The sequence below is a fragment of the Nomia melanderi genome, chromosome 4, assembly GCF_051020985.1.
Source record: "Nomia melanderi isolate GNS246 chromosome 4, iyNomMela1, whole genome shotgun sequence".
Classification (NCBI taxonomy): domain Eukaryota; kingdom Metazoa; phylum Arthropoda; class Insecta; order Hymenoptera; family Halictidae; genus Nomia; species Nomia melanderi.
The window spans coordinates 13,084,560-13,103,118 of NC_135002.1; the positions used below are offsets into that span (position 1 = coordinate 13,084,560).

General features: G+C 35.7%; 1 protein-coding gene across 2 annotated transcripts in view; it reads right to left on the reverse strand.

Moving 5' to 3' along the window:
- The window catches only part of LOC116425422 (tRNA dimethylallyltransferase), a 138,378-nt gene that overhangs the window by 91,942 nt on the left and 27,877 nt on the right, over nt 1-18,559 (reverse strand). Inside the window, exons 2-3 of one of the 2 annotated variants that reach the window (XM_031973095.2) lie at nt 12,445-12,585; nt 11,604-11,890 (exon numbers count right to left, since the gene is read on the reverse strand). In XM_031973095.2, the coding sequence (XP_031828955.1) occupies nt 11,604-11,890; nt 12,445-12,585 (428 nt within the window). The remainder of the gene's footprint in view (nt 1-11,603; nt 11,891-12,444; nt 12,586-18,559) is intronic. The other variant, XM_031973096.2, reaches the window with a different exon arrangement.

Below are 18,559 nucleotides of genomic sequence, written 5' to 3' on the forward strand. Positions count from 1 at the left end.
TGGAATAAAATCTAATATCAAGTTTGACTCAACACAGGACGGCTAAGGGTTAACCCTTTGCAATTGGTGTCGCCACAGTGGCGACATTTAATATTTGTTTTCGAAATCGGTGCCGCCAATATGGTGGCATGTTCTTTTTTTCTGAGTACAGTGTTATTTTACGATCGAGAGGTACTGTATTTATTATTCTTTACAGAATTTATATTCTACAAAACACATTAACTTCGACAAATTTTTAATATCCAAATTTTATTATAAACCACCTATAGAAAAGAAACTTTGAATATATAATATATATATATATATTTGTTTCTAGAAAAATTAATATTCGTTCATTTAGATCTTGTAACTTTAAGATTTAGAAATAGACAATTAGGATACATAATCGCGTAATTGCATGAATCGAAATAAATACAAACATTTACCAAATAATGTTTACAAAACTCAATATTCATCAAGTTGACACGTCTCGTACACCTAGTATTAAACATTTATTCGTTGAAAGACAACTTATATGAATCAAAGTAACAGAAGCTCGGAAGCGAATAAGACCATCGTACACAACACGAAAATTGATATGGTCAATCCTCTACAGTAAGTTCCTTTCTTCAGCTACCGCTCGTAACCATTATCAGCACTTTCCTTTTATCATCGTGCATAACCTCGCGCCTTCAATTAGAGTAGTACCTCTATCCCGCTTAGGTATACGACTCCTCCGATCCCAAGCATTCTCAAAAGATATCCCTGAAATATCCCCCGGCGTCAAATTGAATTCCGTATCAGGAAAACTGTAGAAATAAGAAACCTGTCTGATAAATACCCGCAAGTGTCCCCTTCCCTCTGCGACCGTCGCATTCCCCGTCACGGCGCGAAATTGCAAGGAGAATAGAATTTATAGCGTTAAGTCGCCGTTATCAGTCCTGCAAAGTGCGAAATAATGCGCACTAAAGATATCAGCATTTGTCAGGGTCTACCACGAGCAGATGGAAAACTTAGAAATAAATATGGGCGACATGTTCAAAGTGATAGTGACTAGCTGTACGCGCCGCGCCGGTCGCGGCGGAGTGCCGCGAATGGTATGTTTCAGGCTGCTTAATCTTTTTATGTTTTCCTCTCTGTAGGCTACACGCGGGAATTTATAACGCGTGCGCGTGCGCCCGCAGACCGTACATTGGTACACCTTTTCGAATGTAAATTCTCGACTTCGTGCCGCACTCTAATCGAACCGTGAAAACGTTGCTTAACACTTCTACGAAGCGGGATCGAAAAATCTTCTTCCGCCTTTTCCGTGCGCATACGTTCGCTCGTTCGGATCGAGCAGCGTTGTAAAAGAAGATGAAAATAAAGCACCTGAGAAGTGCACAGTTCTAGAATCGAAAAAAACTACTGGTACCGTTTGTTTTCTTTGCGGATAAGGATAGTTAGAAGCGTTAAAAATATTTTAACTCACTCGTCATTCTACGACAAGGGATTAATTCGCGAACCAACGAAAACTTCCAATTGGCCAAAAATTTCTCGCCAATGAGACAAAAACGAGGCAAGTTGGGAACACGGCGAACCTCGCGCAAGCGAAGCACCGCGGATTACAAGCCGAGCACGCGGCAACGCTGTAAACTAGTATTACCTTGGAGCTCTTCTTTCGAAATACTTACTATAGCCGCCGCTTCAGTCTAGCGTCGCCTCCCACCCATTCGTACACGAGACATGCGCGCTTCGAACCGTCTCTAAGACTCGGCGGACCCTGTACGACTTGGTGGTCCAATATTAATTATATAATCAACGTGAATGAATTGGACCGAGACGGAGGAAGTGTTACACGAGAATCGAGCCGGGTCTTCTCCTTCGAGGCTGATCCGAGGCATACCCAAAATTTATTTCACTGGCGCGGACCCGAGCGGTTAAAAAGTAATGACAGAGAGTACGAAAAAGGAAGAGTTCAAGAGAAAGGAGAGGAGCGAGCGAGAAAGGGGGGAGGGGAGAATCGAAAACCCGCTGCTTTATTAAGGCGGCGGGGTCAATACTGGAACACCAGCTACGATAAAGACGGGACATTCCGTTTACCACTCGAACTTAAAGTTGTGTGGCGCGGAGACCGAACGAAACTTTCATGTGCTAGCCCACGACATTTCTCCTGATGCACCATTTCTATGAACTTCCATGCGACGCTCGCTGAGACTCCGCTATAGGCATTGCTTCGTTCGAATCTATATTACGGGGACGGAAATTCGAAAATGGAGTGCATTGAGTTCTTGACCTGCAATTTTTTCACAACTGCGCCCGCTGGAATTACTGTGTACCTTTGTACTCTAAAACTTTTTCACTAGAAATACTCAACATCTTCTTATGAAAAATAAATGATGTTTTTTTTTCAAATGCAGATTCGGAAATGGGGTGCATCGAGTTTTTGGTCTGTGATTTTGTTCATATCTGCGTTTACTGAAATTACTTTGTCTCTTTGCACTGCAGAAATTTTTTACTGGAAATACTCAACATTTTCTGATGAGATGTATACGATGTTTTTTGAAATTTAAGAGGAAATGCACATAAATTAAGGAAAAAATTATATTATTTTAATATTTCATACATCGATGATATGAGTTATTGGCTTGAATTAGTATTAAGTATTAACTTAAACTTAATATTATTCGCAACTATGGATTTTCGACACCTCCTTTCATTACGGCGGCGTTCGACTACAAAAAGTTAATTTAGACTTAGAAGAATTCCGCAGTGAGCAGTATTTTTGTTATAATATAAATAATATTAGTCACTCTCGTCGCTAAAGAAATGTCCATTGGATGCTATTTATCTCACGGTGACCCTTCATATATTTGGAACAATCTTCGATCTCTAAATTAAATTTCCTTAAGAATGCTGGTTTCGCTATTTAAAGAAAGAATAAAACAACGTTTTCCTTGATTCTCGAGATGCAAGGCAATTCGAAAAAAATATCCTCGGCACGAGAAAATATTCTCATCGAGAAGGACTTAATGATGCCGTGTATCGTTCGGTATTTTTCATCGGTTTTATTTGTCCACCGTCCTAAACCGAAGTTATGCGAGTCAGCTCGCATATCGTAATATTTGGCGTCGATGCAATTTCAACGACGAAACGGAGCTCGGTTAACGAATTTATTTTCCGCGAAGCCGCTAAAGAAAACCAATCCGAACGAAAGAAACGTTTGGGAATTCACGTGGACGTGGAATCTCACGTTCGGCTCCAATTTTAGCCGGCCGATCGCATTATAATTCACGATAACGAAACGAGAAGCGTCGAACAACGGTTTTTGCGCGAGCGACAGAATCAACGGAAAGAAATGTTGACATCGAGGCGAGGAAAACCTAACGAAATACTTTAGTTAAATCGGCTTTCAGATGTCTGTGATATATGAAAAAGGAACTTAAAAATATTCTCTTAAATAATATTGAAAAAAGAAATGATTAAACTATGTTTGTTGAGATAAATTAGTAGATCACGGTTCTAATTGATATAGTTATTGAGAAAATGTTAATTGTAGATTTTAAAAAACCCATTAACCTTTGGCATTCGAGAAGCGATTCTCAGTTGTTGTTCGATTCAGCACAAAACATTATAAAATGTGAAAATTAATATTAAATTTCACATAAGATATCGTCACGAGAAATATTGAAGAAGATAGTATCGTCCCTTAATTTATCCAACAGTTTTCTTTATGTTAGTTGCATAAGTATCATCGATGTTTCATTAGAAAATAATGAATAATTATAATAAAAAATATTGTTGACTGCGAAGAGTTAAATAACCTTCGATACGTAGAGTGTTGAAAAGAAGATATGAAAAACGCGATAGCGACGTCGCTTCGAACCCGCGAAATTATATTTACTTGGACGTTGATTAGACCGAACGTGTCTCGCGATTCCTGAATAGTGAAGCTCCACTATCTGCTCAGCGCTAATCAAATACTGCGATCTACATAATTTGTTTAGAAGCAGGTATAAATCATTACACGAGTTGCCAGCTTATCTTAGGTTGAGCTGATTTAGTAAAATTTGTATTACTCGATCTCGTTTGTATGTCGTCTCTTGTTCGTTATATCTGGAGCAGATTATTGCTCATCACATGTAAACGATAAATATGCTTATTTTATTATAATTTAATGAAATACGTATGAAAAGTTGTATTTAAACATTTTCGCTGTATATACTTTTTTCAATTATAACAAATTCTTATATTTCAAGTAATCGAATAATGTGATAAATTTCTGGGATTCATTATTCGCAATAATCGAGACCTACCTGTATTTGCATTTACATTAATTTATGTCTGAAAGCGATATATCTGTTTATAAAAGCGTTTTAAATCATATTCATTACTTTGTACGTTCATAAGTTGTTTAAATCATTTTAATATATTATATGTAAATAAAATATGTACATTAAAATGTGAAGATGCTTTTTATAAATAAAGTCACCGGTTAGCAAGGTGTTAAAAGCGTCCGCCAACGTAGGAACTTCGCAAACCACCTGCTCACGGAAGTCTGATTTATAACCTACGTTCCGAGAAAACTCATTTTCTTCCCTTCCAGCTGGTCCTCTTAATGCTTCGACGCAATAAACCTATAGATACGGGAACACTTCTGCCCAGTTCCCAGGGAAAGTAGAAGTATTCGGAAACAGCTGCCAGTAACCAACAAAACTGCCTTTTTTCACATAAATCTGCTAACTATTTACGAAATAAAATCGTGCGATTTTTGATCCTCGAAATGTTTATCGTTACTTTTGACGATTTAGAGATGTAAATAATATACGAATAATTTCCAAGGAGCGTGATCGCGCTTCTCCGGTATACTGCCAAAAGTGCCAGTCTATGGTTCGTAAAATTAAATGAAGTTAACTCATTCGTCTTCCTTCTATTTATTTTTATTTTTGTTATTTCCTGCTTAGAACTGGAAAAACAGAACGATCACACTATTACGTATTTTTAATGTGAAAATAGTTTCTGAGTTGAAACGAAGGAAGCGTGATCGCATCGCTTGGCACTTTTCGACCGGGTTTTTGGAAAGACCCGTAGCACTCAAACGGTTAATGTGACCACCTTAAAATACAGTTAAATATAGAAAAAATACTAGGAGATCCTTCGAATCTCAAAAAACGCATTGTTTGGATTTTTATTAAAAATTAGAAATAAGTCACTCTACTTACTCGATAGTTTTAGCGTTAAATCCCGCTGCATCAGCGGGGGTCGGTCGCAACTGAAGGATCTACTTTATGACTGCGTTGTATATCTATTCTACGAAGAGTACTTCGAACAAATGCGTAAAGCGTGCATGAAGAAATAGGAACCAACGGACGAGGACCGTTAGAAACAACAAATACTTTGAAGAAGTCGCTGCCCGTGGTCGAGGAAGTCGCACGTTTCAAATGAAATTAATGAAAGCCGCCGCTTCCGGGAGAGAACACCCATTGGGCGCCAGGAAGTCGTAACACGGCCCTGCCGATTCACATGGTGCGTGCGCGGCCATTTATACGCATGTATGTCAATAGTACGCCGTGCTTTTCGAATTAATCCTTTAGTATTAGAATCACCACGTGGATCGTAATAATCTATTTCATAGTATTCAATAATAATTATTTTTATTTTTTAATCACTATTTCTGGTAATTATCGATAGAATAGAAATGCTTTTATGTGAAGTTATTAACACATTCACCGCCACAAGAATTTTTAACGTTTTGTATGAACTTATTATTTTATAACAAAGGCAAATAGTGTTAGGATTAGTAATTAATGGTTTGGTGTCATAAATAATAAGTTGTATCGTTATTCGGTTATTTATGTTAGGAAATATTTGCAATTGTTTTCAAACGATTTGAAAGCTCCAGTTATCGGTGACCAACGTGACAGTCAACGTGTAAAATAGATTTACCGATGTGCATTTTAAAATGTAGGTCGAGCTCTATAAATGTGGTCAGTAAATGCACTCTAAATAAGTAATTAAGATAAGTAATTCATAGAAGGAAACAGAAATTAGCCAATTTTGCTCGATACATTTGGTATTAAAGTTTCTATAATATTATTGAAATACTATAATATATTTGCTACAATTCTAGGTTCCTCGTAATATTTTATACATAAAATTGTTATATACGTATATGAATATTCTATTGAAGGAAGAAACTTCTTTGAAGAATTTTAAAACAAGTTTATAAATAGTTACGCGAGAAAATAATGAAATTGGAAAGATACGTGTCTTTCATTGGAGAATATGTGTACTGCACGTATGAAATTAAAGTGCGATTCTGAAACAAGTTCGTCGGCGTAAATTTCAATTAAAGTTGCTTTAATGACCACCACGGTAAGTCGGGTAATTATACTATATTTCGCGAGCGTATTATAACAAGCCGCTGAGGGTATTAAATATGGAAATGGAAGCGTTGCCGATCGTCGGCCAGACAAGGACAACCGTCTTCACAGGAAGTTGCTTCCGAGTCTTCAAAGAGGGCACGCACGATTCAAATCATTTATTAACGTATTTATGTCGGAAATAACACGACGAGATGGAACAGGATACCTACTGTGGTTCCGTTAATTTTACTTTCCACTTGCAAAAAAATCGACTCGACCAGCAATGCTACGTGGCGAACAACGGAACATTCGAAACCAGTATTTTTTATTAGCATTTAAATTGAATTAAAACGTAAATTTTTAAAAAACACGTCCACACTTCGGCAACGGAATACTTGTTCTTATTGATACGCGAGCATTTCGTCCAGCAATATCAAAAAAACCTGTGGACTTTCTCCGAGGGAGACCAGAAATTTTGTCGTTCATTTAAAGGAACGGAAAAAGAAATTTTCAGTCATTTTGTGCAGTTCGTATACAGAAATGTGTGAAGAGGTGCGTAAGAAGAAATAAAAAGTTAACGACACGAGTCCCATACAACATAAGCGAATATTTGCAAAGCGTCACAATGATTGATGAACAAAAAAATCGAAATCAAACTTTCTGATTTTTCAAATATATTCCGTTATCATACATTATTATCAATATTCTTTGTTGGGTTAGATATAAAAATATTCATTGACCAACTTGATTGTTCATGATAATAGTAATTACAACAATAATAATATATTATTAACAAATAATAAATAATAACATATAATACTAGTACATTATTCGTTAAATTAAATCTACATATATTTGTCAAACAGCTTTACCAAAGACGTTCCAATTTTGTTCCCGTGCTTCCTTTGTCACGGCAAGAAGTAATTCTTTACGGAAAAATGGCATTCTTCAGAATTCCCATCAGGAACCCCATAGAACTCTGCACTCGCTGACGATCAATAGATCCAACCTTCCCATTATGCAGGAAAATACGTTCTACTTTCGCCGAGGATTTACGAGGGCAACAATTACGCAAACGATACCTACGGCCTTGAAGGGTCCTATGAAAGCGACGGCGGCCTACCGCGTTTCCCGGTCGAATAAAATCTTGGCAGGAACAAGAAAGGAAAGTTCAACACCTGGCGCACGGTTGCTTGATCTAAGTGATCCTGGTTCAAAAGTTTTACTAAAGTCTTTTCACGAAGGAAAGCGGTTCGCGGTGGCCCTTCAGTCGAGAACGGGAAAACGCCCGGGAGGACACGTCGAGACAGCTGCCTCTGGTGGCCATATTGTGAAAGCGGAGAAGGTTGCCCGAAAACGCACTTACCCTACCCTAATTGACCGCTGTCGATCATTCCGAACGCTCGAGGTGTTCTCGTGCCGCGATAAAAATCGGGAGACCAGCCGCCAACGTAATTACCACACGTAAATCTGTGTAATTGCGAATATACCCGTGCTCGCATACGCATAATCGCCGCAGATTAAACCCATAAACGTTAACAATTTTTTTAGCAATTTACGGCGACGTTATCGGGAATTTCCGTCTCCGCTCGGAAAATTTACGATTTTTCGGCGTTTTCAATCTGGTTTTTAGGCATTTTCTTCGTTTCGGAACTGATCGCTTTCAACTCGATTCCATTTCCGCCGATGTCTCGACGCTTTAACTGGCAAGTGAACGCTTATCAAAACTCTTATGCGCTGAAAACAGTTTTCTTAATAAGGTGGAAAGTAAAAAGTCAAAATTCTTTGTAACGATTGCTTTACTGCGTTATTTATATATTATACATTCAACGAAATTCGGTTCGTTCGATACATTACGAAAGAAATGAATGTTTAAGTTCATTAAAATCTAGATTAAAAGTATATAAGTATAGTAAAATGTATTAAAAGTGTTAAAGAAGAAAGTAGAGATGGTAAAGTAGTTAAAATAAATGAATGAAAAATAATGATGAAAATGAAACAAAAATGTGTTCAAATTAGAATTAGTAAAATCGTGAAACCTAGCAAAATTGAAGATCTATTAAATTGTACGAGTGAATAAAAATTGCCAAAGGATATTTTCAAAGTGATTTAACAGATTTTTATTACTTAACACTAAAACTACTAGGTAGGTAAAAATTACCAATTTCTAATTTCTTCTTTTAGAATTATTGCAAAGATACAGATACTTCTTTAAGAAATTATTGAAGAAGTTGATTTAATAATATCTGAACTGAAATATAAACCACTTGAAATCTTAATAAATTCACGTGTACAGCTTTTATAAAGAAATTTTAAAACGACGGTTTAAGTGCTCGATGGTTCTAGTGTTAAGGCTGAATTATCAAAATAAAAGAGTCAGCGGAGAATCATTTATATTGTACGATGTAATAAACATTAAATACCAGAGATGATTTCAAAAGTAATTTGAAAAGTGTCTGAACGGTTTCCAGCCCGTTTCGTATTTCCGAATTGAACAAGCCTTATTAAGCAAGCGAATGCAACATATAAAAACCTGGTTGATAAAAATTCATCGGAGCAGCTTGCTCAAGTCACGTGAACAATTAATGAAAATGGCTCGTGCACGTTAATACCATCCGAAATTGCTACAAAGTTAACCCCGACTACTAAATCGTTTGCAAGATAAGATCTACAAAGTAAACTATCTCACCGTCGAAATAATTTCCACGTGCGTAGCACCCAGGCAGCGTAATTATCCTAATTAATCACGAGATCCGAGGTAACGCTGCCATTTAACGTATTCAGAAGGAGACACAAAATCTTCTCGTCCCCGATAAAACGGCTAATCAATGACAAAACGAATATAACGTGAGAAAAGTATACGCCTCAGCGTATAAACGATGACTACTATATTTGCATGCGATGAATACGTGGTTCGAGTCATTTTCCGACGATCGCGAGGAAGCTCTGCAAAATTTATTACCTGTTAATTCAGTCAAAAACACCAGAAATGGTCCATCAGAATTTGAATGCGGTGTTTCTTTCGCACGAATCATCGTCTGTATTACAATTATATGTAAAATCAACAGGATTCGATAATTTCGACACGCGTGCTCTGCGCAAATAATAAAAGTAAAGAGTCGGCGTGAATTTATTTTTAAGGAATTGCTTTTAGTGATTTAATAATCTTGTTAGCACAATTAGATGAATAATTACCAAGAATAGCATTGGGAAATTTGACAAATGAGCAGTACAATCGCTCGACGTGTAAATTAGAAGAATAATGTATATATCGGCACCGTTCCTCAGATCACACGAACCGTGAAAATTGGACACAGATATTTAACATCGATTAAACGTTTCACAAGATCCCAATTTATCAATCGATCACGAGACGTAACGCGCAGATAAGATAACGTTCCAAATTCTGTACAAGAATGATTAAATCATCGTGCCGAGACAATTCATGATACCTTATCAAACATTACCGTGTGCCGAGGTTATCTGACAATGACACCATTGGTCTGTCAATTTCTCGATGGACTGTTACTCGGTGAGCAACGTAATCCTTACGAAGAAAATCGTACGCAGATCGAAATATACTTGATTTGTAGATGACATTTGATCTTCACAGTGTTTTACAATTCTACATTGAACGAGTTTTTACTGTGACAGTTGTAGACATTGAACAGTTTAAATTGAAATGACAATTAAAATGAAGGTACATTTTGTCAATAATCTGACATAGTTCCAATAATTCATTATCGAGGAAGACCAAAGGAACGTAAAATTTAAAAAATGGGGGATGAGTAGATCGAAAGAAACTCGAAGAACATAGCAAAATTAAATATGATTGACACTTTTCTGTTATTAATCCTACATCTCTATCATAATATGTAAATAAATATATTTAATAATGATAAATTAATACACTAAAGACAGTAAAAAGAAAAGTAATTAAATGAATGTGAATAAATGAAGAAATTACTGAAAAGGAATTGTACACTTTATCAAGCTATCTTTGCTTCTATAATAAAAATGTATTAACTTCAATAATATTCTTCAACATGTTGCAGAAAGATTAATAAAGAGATAGTAAAGCAAAACTGTCTCGAATCTTTTGTTTCAAAAAACAAGCTGTCTCCTCGATTAACCGAACATGAGTATTTACCTAATATTAAATATTATTCACCCTTCACCTACTGTCCTGTTTTAGCACCTTTGACCTGCAATGTGAGTCGTTTATGTCCGTAACGGATTCTTTACTGTTCCTTTGTTTGTTACTGTTGCTTCTAAAAAATATGAAAACATTCTGAGATATTTATTGAAGTTCCTACTGTAACGTACAATTAATCTTCGAGTTAAAGATTGTAAAGCTTCGTTAAGAAAAATCAGAATTGGGGACAAAGTCTTGGGAGAAAATCAAACGAGGAAATCTGAACCTGGACATAAATGACCTAGATTGCAAGCGAATGGTCAACCCTTTGCCATATAATATCCAGACAGACTCATGAGGAAGTTCTTGAAGAAAAGTAATAAAAATGAAATATTACTGAATTATTTTAGGTTCAAATTAAATGTTATTTTCCTATTATTAATTATTATATTCCGAAGTAAAAGTGGATACAGATGAATTGGAAATTTTTCTTTAGTTTTTGACAAATTATTAACACTGAACATGCCGACAATTTATATAAATCTATTTCTATCGTAATCTGTCAAATAGTAGATTATAAAATAAAGGTACACAAGTGATACGATAAATTTTTCTTAGTGGAAACATAAACATAGAGAAAGACAAAAATTGAAAAACCTATTAGTCAGACAATATAAGAATTGGTATAAGGTTAAATTATGTCAATTTTTATTATTTAATTACATTAAATTAAAAATGGTCGAAAGAAAATGCAGAATTTTAAACCAAATTTTAATACCGATCACTTGACTAGACGCGGTACGTTTAGTGTCAACCAGTTAATTGCATTTGTCGAGTATACACGTCATCTTAAAATCAAAATGATACTAATTTTTCCAGCAATCTATTATTTACTTTTTTAAATAAACATGTAATTCTTCTTTATTTTACTTTGGCTTTTCATTAAAATATATTCTAGGTGCATTCGCCCTGCGCTTGACGAGTACCTACTACATTTTTTCATTTTATAACGCGCATTATTAGAGAATTTTAAATTAAATTCCACAGTTATGATATTAAGGACGAAATTATTCTAACTAACATTCTTATTATGGAAGAAATCACAAGCCAAAGGATTAATTTTGTTCATGCATTGTATTACTCACCGAATGATTTTCCTCCTGTTGTTCGGATGCAGCCGCTTAGCCATCTCCGGGTCGACCTTCCACAATCTCTTGTGAAGTTCTTCAGTGCTCTCGTCGGTGTCCCGAATCGATATCTTTTCCATCTTGTCTACTTCATCATTCCCGTCATGGACCTCTTCCGTACACGAATTATCCGACGAATCGGTATTCCGACCACTAACCAGTATCTTCCATAGAAGAGCCTCAATGTAATAATTGGTCCCACCAACAATGATCGGTAGCTTTTGCCTGGCCAGCAGATCGTCTATCTAAATTGGTCAAAGAAGACGGAACACTCACGAGGGAGATTCAAGGTGACGCCACTGGGAGGAAAGATCGCTATTAAAGACCGTGACTAATTATTAGTTTCATGGTCTTGAAGGGTGGGACCCGTGCTGCTTCGTTCTAAAAATTAATCTTACGAAGTTTTCCAACGAGGGGTTCGATTCGAAACCAAAACGGCTCTGATCACGGCTAGGTATTCGAACGAATGTAAATGAAACGGAAAGATGATCGTGTGACTGATTCCGAGGTGAAGGAAACGCAAATGAGTGGTTTGCAAAATAGAAAAATTAGAATCAATTATTCTATGCGATGTTACAGTGTTATTCGATCAAGAAATTGTTGCGTTAAATGTTACATCAATGTTAGTTTACCGCTTGAAGCTTTTAAATCTTTCCATTCGTTTTTCAATGATGTTAAACGAGCTCGGTGATATGGAACTCGAAGCAGGGTATATAAAGTTTTCGAGAGACACTATAAGCGAGTAAACTTGAAAAAGTAAAAGTAAGTCTAAGCGAGAAGCGAAAATAAGGGAAATTACAATGGGTAGGGTCATTTTCTGGAATTGCTTTACGCAGAAATCAAGATTCAAAGGGTCTACGACGTCTAGCATGTGATGCGGCACACTTCCTTTTTCTTCTTTCGTCACTTTGGCAGTGATGATGTCAAGGTTCTTGTACAGCTGAAAATTAACAAAAAGAAAATAGTGTAATATAATGAATATTTAAGGAGAACAAGGACATCACGAAGTATTTTAAATTTATTATAATGTTGTATACTTTGTTCAGTATTGTAAATTAACCGTGTACCACTGGTGGTACACGCCACATGACGTTGTAAACTAGTCGTGTACCACCGGTGATACACGCTGGCGTGAACGCGTTAAATTATACGGAACGTCTCGCATTCCAAAGCGTGGAAATCACCCAACGGGCCACTATTCGCCTTCATTGATCGTGGAACGAAGTCGAAGCTATAGAAAGTCGAATCAGGAAATGTCAAACCTCGCGCCGCGCCAGTTATCAACGTTGCCAGGTCCCCATTCTGTCAAGCCGTTTCGTTCTAACCCTTGATAAGTGTCACTGTCAGTCGACGAAGTGAACGAAAAGAAATCACAGGAAACGGTTAACACACTGATTGTTCTTATCGTTCGACGAGAAGACGTTCGGCGTTCTTTAGTTTTTCAATTTCTTCAAGTGGTTCGTATTTTCTCGAGCTATTCGACCAACGCTTCGGTAATGGTAGATTTTATTAATCGAACCAGACCGATCGTTGAAAGTCTGTTGAAGTAAGCTTCGATGGTTTGAATAATTACAATCATCACTAACAGTAACACGAAAGGAATATCTCACTGCAATTTATCCATTATTTTACTTTAACCTGTTAACTGTGGAATTTAATTTGCGTGCAATAAAATCAAAAACGAAGTGTGTACTTGTCAAACGCAAGAGGAATGCATCTAAGGTGTATTTTAATGAAAAGCTAAAGCAAAACAAAGAAGAAGTACACATTTATTTAAAAAAATAAACAATTGAACGTTAAAAGAATTAGTATCAGTTCCAGCTTTAAGATAGCGTGTATACTCGTCAAATGCAATTAACTGGTTAAAAATAAAAAAAAAGAACATACAAGGAATCGATTCATGTCAAAAAGAAAGGTGTATATGGATTGAAAAAGAAAATTATGATTGAACGTATAATGCTTCTACGAAATATTCGATCGCTTCATTAATTAATCATAGTTTCTACTGGGACACTACTTTTTCTAATCATTTCTGAAATACACCGCATATTTCGATTGCGTAAACATTTTGGAAAATAGAACGATTGATCGGTTCAAAAGATTGGAAAATCGTCGAATAGCTCGGCAGAATCTCGATTGAATCGCTTCGACTTGGCGAATAGTTTCGAAATTCCCTTCCCGTCGAATGTCAAGAAAATTACTTTCGAATGAAAATTCCCCGCGTTCCATGCCGGGTTTCATTCACGCGTCGCCGATGGAAGCGATAGGGCAGAATCGTGCATTAATTAAAACGCGAAGACGAACGCTCATGAGAAAACAAAAGGAGGGGATGTCGATCAAACAAACAAACTCTTTTCTATCAGTTCCCTTTTCGATCAATATTAATCAAGGGCTTGTAAACGTCGTAAATGCGAATACATTTCGGGATCATGACATCGCATTAAGTAACTGGACTTTCAAATTAAAATTCAAATTAAATTATGATGACGATCAATCGATATTTTACTTTTTGTCAATAAAAGTTTTCGACTCAGTCTGTAGCAACATAATAATTAGGTGAATGACAATAATCTTTTGTATATGTTAATAACAATAATAGGATACACTGGAGTTAAATTAATAATTCTAAACCACCGGGCTAGAATTTTAGAAATTTTGTGAATCTCATTCCTGAAACAATAAAATTATTCTATTTCTTACAAGTAACATTTTAGTATTACCAATTATGTCAATGAAAATTAATAATACTTTGTTTTTAATTTACTGAGATCAATAAGATACAACATAATCATTTCTGCTCATTCCAATTTCTAAATTATATAATAATTTATATTTAAGTTTATAATAATTTTCTATTTCAAATATACATCGAATAAATCATGTGACGAATACTTATACAATATCTATGGAAAATATATGCCTGTTATTCTTTTTTAACATGAAGCATATAATACTTGTTATTTTATTAAAAAACCTTTTTACCAAGACGCATGACATTAAAAATGAGTGTTTTAATTTTATAGGCAGGTCCGAGAACTTCAAAATCACCTTTGCGTGAGACCGACTGATAAGCGCTGGCCGAGGGCAGTCATGCATACGTGAGTACGGTAGTCAAAACACTAACTGACGTGCTATTAGCCGAAATAGATCCGAGGTATGGTATATAATAAATAGAAAAACGATCTAGAAACAAAAATAAAAAACAAAAGGGAATTTTTGTGGAACGAATGTAGAACACGATTCGTTGAATACGTTAACGAATAATGATGAAAAAATTCGAATGATACATATTCGAATCACACGGAAAGAGTTTTATGTGTAAGTATTCACAATTAAATATTTTGTTGCGCGACTGCTTCTTTTACGTAAAACGTAACACTAATCAAGATAGGTAAAATACTTATTTCCACGAAGGGTATGTTCCCTGATGGAAAATCTCAATATTCGTGCACTGCGAAAATATTGCGCTTTATATCACTGATGTTCCGTTAAGTTACGCTATCACTGAAGGAACAAACAGGTTTTCAGCGTTACGGTTCGCGTTGAGGTAACTTGAATGACCACGTTTTAAACCTTAATTAACCTTTTTTATCAACATCCCACTGAACGATTCGCTTTAGAATCTCTTGAAACAAGCACTCGAACGGAAGTTCCATTCAAAGATCATCGACACTGGCCGGAATTAAAAATCGAAATTCCAGGAACATCGAAACAGCCCTACGAATTCCACCGGTTTTCATGTCCCTTTGAACTTTGGTCGTTCATACTTGTGAATACTTCAATGTTAAATGTTTATCATTCGTTGGAAAATAAGTTTGTACATTTCCTTGTAAACTTTTTACAAATTGTATTTAACCTCTTGAACGTAATTTTTAAAAAATGAATCAGTGAGATATTTGAGAATATCTATTGTGGTGAATATTTTAGTTCGGTATGCACTTTGTAATAAAATACTTAAACTTTCTTTTTATTTAAATCCTTCCTAAATTTGTCTGTGACGAATGGCATTTTCGATAAGATGAGCTTTGACGATTCATCGGTAAATATAAATAATTCCTCCGTTAAATTTAATCTTCGGAAATACATAAAGGCGACAGTTCTATATGCAAAAAGAGTAAAATATTTACTGGAAACACTATTTACTGCATTTTTTGGTAACTACTTAAAATTCCTACCCATGACAATTAGTACTTATTAAAAACATCAAGTAAATACTATTATAGTATCAAGTATACAACTCGCTTATCTTCAGAACTTCTAGCATTGCCCGTCTTGTACTAGTGAAAGATTACGCATAAGAAGCAGCATTTGCTTTTACTTATACTTAACCCATTTGCATCTACACTCGAAATGTGAAGCTTATTTTATAAATCAGAGATGCTTAACTTTGTCCTTCAAGCTTTCGATTGAAATTATTTGGCTCCAATCGATATAGCCGAGTAACATAAAGACAACTAAAAGCAATTCTGTGCGGATTATTCGCTTAATGATGCAAATGAATTAATACTTTTAACCCCTTGCCTTGTAATAACGTGTCAGACTCCTGGTGAAGATTTTCGACATGATTGAACAAACATAAATATTACTCGATTCATTCGAATTCAAAGTAAAAATCATTCTTCTGTAATCGATTATCATATTTAAGGGCAAACGTAGACACAGAATATGCCTATAATTTATCTCATTTTCCAAAAAATTATTAACAACAAAGTAGTAGTATCGATCAGAGTTGAGAAAGAAATCATAAGGCAAAGAATTAGGCATTCACATTTTTTATGCGTACAAGCAAATATCAGCAAATGAAATGTAACAGGCGCATGAGTGATCCCACGTCTTAAACGCAACTGAAAACTGACAATAACGAAGAGAGTGGCCGCGTTAAAAACGAGTAACAACACTTGGGAATGGAACAAGGTGATTCGCAACGTAGCAAAGTAAGTTCTCCCGGATCCTCGGACACGTTGTAAACGTTTCCGTATTTAAAAACAGAACTGATGGATGGATACACAGGCAACTGCTCCCGCCGGCTGTTTATTTACACTTAGACGCTGCTTCAGCCGAAAGCGTAATGATGAAACAAACGGAAAAAGAAAGTGAAGGAGGGTCGGCGAGCAACACGTGGAGAGCGAGATATCAGCAAAGTTCAAGGAGAGAAATCGGGCATCGGCCGTTAAATATCGATAACGAAATTAGTAATATTATCGCTAATTTCGCATCAATACTTCCCAGCCGCAAAGAACCATGTTATTCTCTTTCCTCGTTTCATTTCTCTGTTTTCCCCGGTGTACATAATCAATACACGTTAATCGCTCAATCATATCCTTAAAACACGCGTCACGCTTTTCTTAATAGTGGTCGTTGCCGATTCGCGAAATTTATTAACTCTTTGCACTCGAGGACTCCGGAGCAGAGCCAATTAAAATTTGTCATTACAAACTGTAAAATTTTATCACTAAATATATTATAATATTCATATCTACAATCGATAAAAAACAGTAAAATACATCTATGACTTTTCTTTTCGTGCGCGTATCATTTATTTATATGTTAATATACTTTCTCTATTAAAATTACTTCGAGTTGTTGGTAATGTCAGTAAGAACAAGATTCGAGTGCAAAGGATTAAACAAATAATATTTATTAAAGTCGAGACAAATTACCTAATGTTTCAACAAGCAAAAATGTTTCAAAGCGGAACAGTAAGATAGGTTTTCCATTTCAGAAAAAAAGAAGGAAGGAAGAAGTTCTTGGAAATTCAAGCTTAATTAATTAAATGCTTCTTCGTAGTATTTTAATCACCGACTACACCGCAATAAAATTTAATTATCATGTTTTTTCTTTTCGGTTTACCTCGACTCGGGTCATTTCTCTTCGGTTGAAAATGCGCATGCTACACGTTCAATAATTTAACTTTCAATGAAACGGGCGAATATATACGCGAATAGAGAATTATAAACAGCGAATCTATTCGAGACAACGAATTAGAAGTGAAACATTCGAGTTCCTTTGAGTACTTAACCCCTTGCCTAATATCAACGTGTTAGGACTTGTGGTGAAGATTTTTAACATGATTTAACAAACATAAATATTCCTTGAGTCATTCGAATTCAAAGCAAATGTTATTCATCTGTAATCAATTACTATACTTACGAGCACACACAGATATATTCTATGTCTGCAATTTTTCTCTTTTTCCAACAAATGATTAATGACGAAGTAGTCGTATGGATAGTTGAAAAGGAAATTATAAGGCAAGGATTTAAATTTTAACGATTCTAGTTTTCATCTCCAAAGAAATAGGATAAACACGAGATCGTAACAAAAATAGAAAGTATATGCTTTCGGACGAAACTCGATGAAAGAAATGGAACTGTGGTACAGCTGAAGATATACCTTCCTTAATCTCATACGAAAAGAAAGCACGAATTCTAAAATTTTTTAACGAGATGCCTGAAACGCGAACAATGATTTCTAAGAATCAGGATTATCTACTTATATAGACCAGACCATTTTCAAAAACAATAATTTTCTGCGACTCATTCGCTTATAAAACTTGTAAAAATACAACCATCCTTGAAAACATGTAATAATCACAAACAATCTTCTGCGATTCATTCGTTTTCAAAAATAATTATTAACTAAACTGCATTCGGCGATCTAAACTATGAAGACCTCTGATTTAGACTTTCAGTGGAGCGACTACCGGCGAGAATATTATATAATTCTCAGACGAAAAATGTCGAAGATGCATGATTAATAGCCAGATGTCGAAATCGACGTCTCACTCAGCGATACAGGAACGGACGGCGTTGTTCTCGTCGTCTTTCACTTGAGGATTCGTTGACGAGACGATTCCACGTAGAACTATGGCTTATGAAATATCCAGGTACCCTGGTTACCCGGCTATCTTATGA